The sequence below is a fragment of the Paroedura picta genome, chromosome 5 (genome assembly GCF_049243985.1).
Source record: "Paroedura picta isolate Pp20150507F chromosome 5, Ppicta_v3.0, whole genome shotgun sequence".
Taxonomy (NCBI): domain Eukaryota; kingdom Metazoa; phylum Chordata; class Lepidosauria; order Squamata; family Gekkonidae; genus Paroedura; species Paroedura picta.
Window position 1 is genome coordinate 66,231,712 of NC_135373.1, and position 4,053 is coordinate 66,235,764.

The 4,053-nt window shown below is 57.1% G+C and overlaps 1 protein-coding gene across 1 annotated transcript; it reads right to left on the reverse strand.

The window, feature by feature from the left end:
* Nucleotides 1–561: 561 nt before the first annotated feature.
* LOC143838877 (uncharacterized) lies at nt 562–1,632 on the reverse strand. The gene is made up of 2 exons (XM_077340785.1): nt 1,363–1,632; nt 562–1,281 (listed from the first exon to the last, which is right to left on the reverse strand). The coding sequence occupies exons 1-2, from the start codon at nt 1,627–1,629 to the stop codon at nt 562–564; spliced, it is 987 nt and encodes a 328-aa protein (XP_077196900.1). The 5' UTR covers nt 1,630–1,632.
* Nucleotides 1,633–4,053: the final 2,421 nt, after the last annotated feature.

Sequence of the window (4,053 nt, forward strand, 5' to 3'; positions counted from 1 at the left end):
CCACTGTCGGGGAACGTCTTTTGGAGCAGGGGCAGGAGGAGCTGGCTGAGCGGCGCCGGTTTGAGACTGCCCTCCTGGAGCTCGGAAGGGCGGGGGAAGCGCGGGAACGGCAGGAGTGGGAAGAGTTCAAGGTCCTGCTGCGAGAAATCATGGCCGGTCCTGCCGCCTCCCTCGCAACAGCAGCTGCGGCTCTGGACCGCATCGCCACGGCCCTAGAGCGGATGGCACCCCTGGGCGCCGAGCCTCCTGCCGCCGGCGACAACCCACTGGCCGGGTCACCCGCTGCGGCTCCCGTCGCGGTGCCTGTGGAGGCCCCGCTCGCCATAGCACAGGGGGCAGAGGAGGGGGAGGGGGAGGGGGAGGGGGAGGGTGCTGCCGAGGATCCTCCCGCGCGGCGCCGGGGAAGGGGGCGCGGGAGGGCTACTGGCATGGGCGGCCGGCGGGGGGCGCGGGCAGGGCGGGGACAGCGACGGATGTAAGGGGCGCGCCACCCAAATCTAATAAATGGCCCTCCCGACAGTGGGTCGGCCCTTCACTTCACCTGTCATTCGCTGTCATCATTCACCGGGCACCCCTCCGCGGCCTCCGCTCGAAGATGTATGCCGCCACGGCATCCCTGACGCGTTGACCCAGCTGCCGTGTGCGCAAGCGATCCCGGCGAGTAGGCAGCCCCTCCTCCTCGACCTCAATGGTCTCCCTCGGGGGCATTTCCAGACGGAGTTCGTGGCCATGTGCCTCGCAGATGTTGTGGAGGATGACGCAGGCTATGATCACCGGGGTGACGTTGGCGATGGCGGCCTGCAGGCATGACAGCAGGCATCGCCAGCGCGCTTTCAGCCGGCCGAACGCCCGTTCCACAACGTTGCGTGCACGGCACAGACGGCCATTGAAGTACGCCTCCACCGCGTCCCGCGGGGGGGCGTATGGTTTCATGAGCCACCGCCGTTGGGGGTATGCCCCATCTGCTACTATCAGGGCTGGCACGCGGACGCCCTGCATCGTGACAGTAGGGTTCCCTGGGACGTATGCCCCCGCGTCCATGGCGGCGCGCAGGTTGGACTGCTGGAAGACGAAGGCGTCGTTCCGCCGGCCACCCCAGCCTGCCTCTGCATCGATGAACCGACCACTGTGGTCTACTGTCCCCTGGAGAATGACGGAACAGAAGCCCTTCCTGTTTCCATATTCATCGTAACGCCTCCCGGGTGCACGGATGGGGATGTGGCAGCCATCGACGGCCCCGATGCAGTGGGGGAACCCTAGGCGTACGAAACCATCCATTATCTGTGGATGACAGGGGTATTAGGGTTTCCTGCTACTGTCCCGTTCCCCTGCCCGCCCATCTGCCGCGCCCTTTGTGCCTACCTCGCCGACCCTGTCTCCCAGGCACACTACCGTCTGGTAAAGCTCCGCCTCCATCGCCAGACACACCTCCCGTATGATCTCCCCTGCAGTGGCGACCCCAACGCCGAACTGGTGGGCGACGTCCCGATACGTGTCCCCTGTCGCTAGGTACCATAGGGCAATGGCTACCCTTTTCTCTACGGGGATAGGCAGCCGCATGTTGGTGGCTTGTCTCTCCAGTCGGCTCTGTAGGGCTGCCACAAGCTCCTGGAATGTGCTCCGCGTCATGCGGAAGTTATCGATCCAGTGGTCGTCACTCCAGCTGGCTGTCACATAGTTCTCCCACCAGTCTCGGCTGCGCCGCTCGGCCCAGCGGACCCTCGGGAAGCGCACTCCGGACAGAGCGTGCCACCGGCGGCTGGCAGCTCGCCTCCAGGACAGTGAGGCGCCCCACCAGAGGCCCGACCTGCGCCATGCCTCCTTGACTCGGTGCCCCCTCCGCTGCCATCGCCGGCGATGCTGTTGCCGGCTGGACGTGGATGTGGCCACCATTAGGCCCTGTACAGCGCTTATTAGGGTGGTCACGGCTCTTGCCGCCTCTGCGGCTGCCGCCGCCGCTGCCCTGGACTCCATCTCGGTACTGGACCTCACAGCCACAGCGCTCCCTCCCTCCCCCTCCCTCACCGTTACAACCGGCAGGACTGCGCCTGCGCAGGTTGCTTCCGCCCTTACAGCCCTTGACCTCCAGCGCAGCGGGCGCTTCCCGGCGCAGCGCCGCCCTCGCCTCGCTCTTTGACGCCGCATCGGCGCCTCGACTCCCGCCGCTCCGGGTTTTGCCGCCGTCGCGCCCCGCCCCGTGCATAACCGGTATGCGTCGCGTCTTCCCCCTCCGCGTTTTCCATGTGACCCGAAATCGCCGTTTCGGCGGCCGTGCATAATGGGCCCATATTGTGCATCAGGCAGGGAGCTAAGAACAAGCTCATCTTGATTTGTACAAGGAAAACTGACAGTTGGAAGGTCTCTTCAGGCACAAGGATCCACTGGCATAAGCTTCGCTCAGTACCTTTTAGACCTGTTGTTGTTGTTATGTGCGAAGTCGTGTCCGACCCATCGCGACCCCATGGACAATGATCCTCCAGGCCTTCCTGTCCTCTACCATTCCCCGGAGTCCATTTAAGTTTGCACCTACTGCTTCAGTGACTCCATCCAGCCACCTCATTCTCTGTCGTCCCCTTCTTCTTTTGCCCTCGATCGCTCCCAGCATTAGGCTCTTCTCCAGGGAGTCCTTCCTTCTCATGAGGTGGCCAAAGTATTTGAGTTTCATCTTCAGGATCTGGCCTTCTAAAGAGCAGTCAGGGCTGATCTCCTCTAGGACTGACCGGTTTGTTCGCCTTGTAGTCCAAGGGACTCTCAAGAGTCTTCTCCAGCACCAGAGTTCAAAAGCCTCAATTCTTTGATGCTCGGCCTTCCTTATGGTCCAACTTTCGCAGCCATACATTGCAACTGGGAATACCATAGCCTTGACTAAACGCACTTTTGTTGGCAGGGTGATGTCTCTGCTTTTTAGGATGCTGTCTAGATTTGCCATAGCTTTCCTCCCCAGGAGCAAGCGTCTTTTAATTTCTTTGCTGCAGTTCCCATCTGCAGTGATCTTGGAGCCCAGGAAAATAAAATCTGTCACTATCTCCATTTCTTCCCCATCTATTTGCCATGAATTGAGAGGGCCGGATGCCATGATCTTTGTTTTCTTGATGTTGAGTTTCAAGCCAACTTTTGCACTCTCCTCCTTCACCCGCATCAACAGGCTCTTTAGTTCCTCTTCACTTTCTGCCATTAGAGTGGTATCATCTGCATATCTGAGGTTGTTGATATTTCTCCCTGCAATCTTGATCCCAATTTGTGACTCCTCTAATCCCGCATTTCTCATGATGTGCTCTGCATACAAGTTAAATAGGCAAGGTGACAGTATACAGCCTTGCCGAACTTCTTTCTCAATTTTGAACCAGTCAATGATTCCATGTTCAGTTCTCACTGTTGCTTCTTGACCTGCATATAAATTTCTCAAGAGACAAATAAGATGCTCTGGTATTCCCATCTCTTTAAGAACTTGCCACAATTTGTTGTGCTCCACAAAATCAAAGGCTTTAGCATAGTCAATGAAGCAGAAGTAGACGTTCTTCTGGTACTCCCTTTTAGACCTACAGAGTTTAATTCTGCCTATAAGCTTTCATGTGCATGAACACTCCTTCAGATATACTGAAACAGTTTTCCTCAACCGGTAATTATAGGGTGTGTGTGGGGGGGGGGGGGTTAGCTGCCTAGCTAGAGTGAAGATTCATAAGTAACTGGACAAAAAATATAGCTGAGATTGAATAAAACAGTTAATAAGCTGTGTGAATGGCAGCAAAGAAGCATGCAAGTCCAAGAATTAACCAACAGACGTGGCAACTAAGTTTGAGTCCAGTGGCACCTCCAAGCCCAACAAAATTCAATTCTCGGTATAAGTCAGGACTGAGAGAATTGGCAAGTTTAGATCCACACTTCTTCAGGTAAGTTGAAACAGATTTCCTGAAGTGTTACGTGAGTGTGTGTGTGTGTGGGGGGGGGGGGTGTTTGTTGCCAGGAAGGGCTAATTAGGGTGAAGATGCATAAGTGCAGCTACGATTGGAATAATACAATTGGTAAGGTTTATGAATAGCAGCAATCAGCATA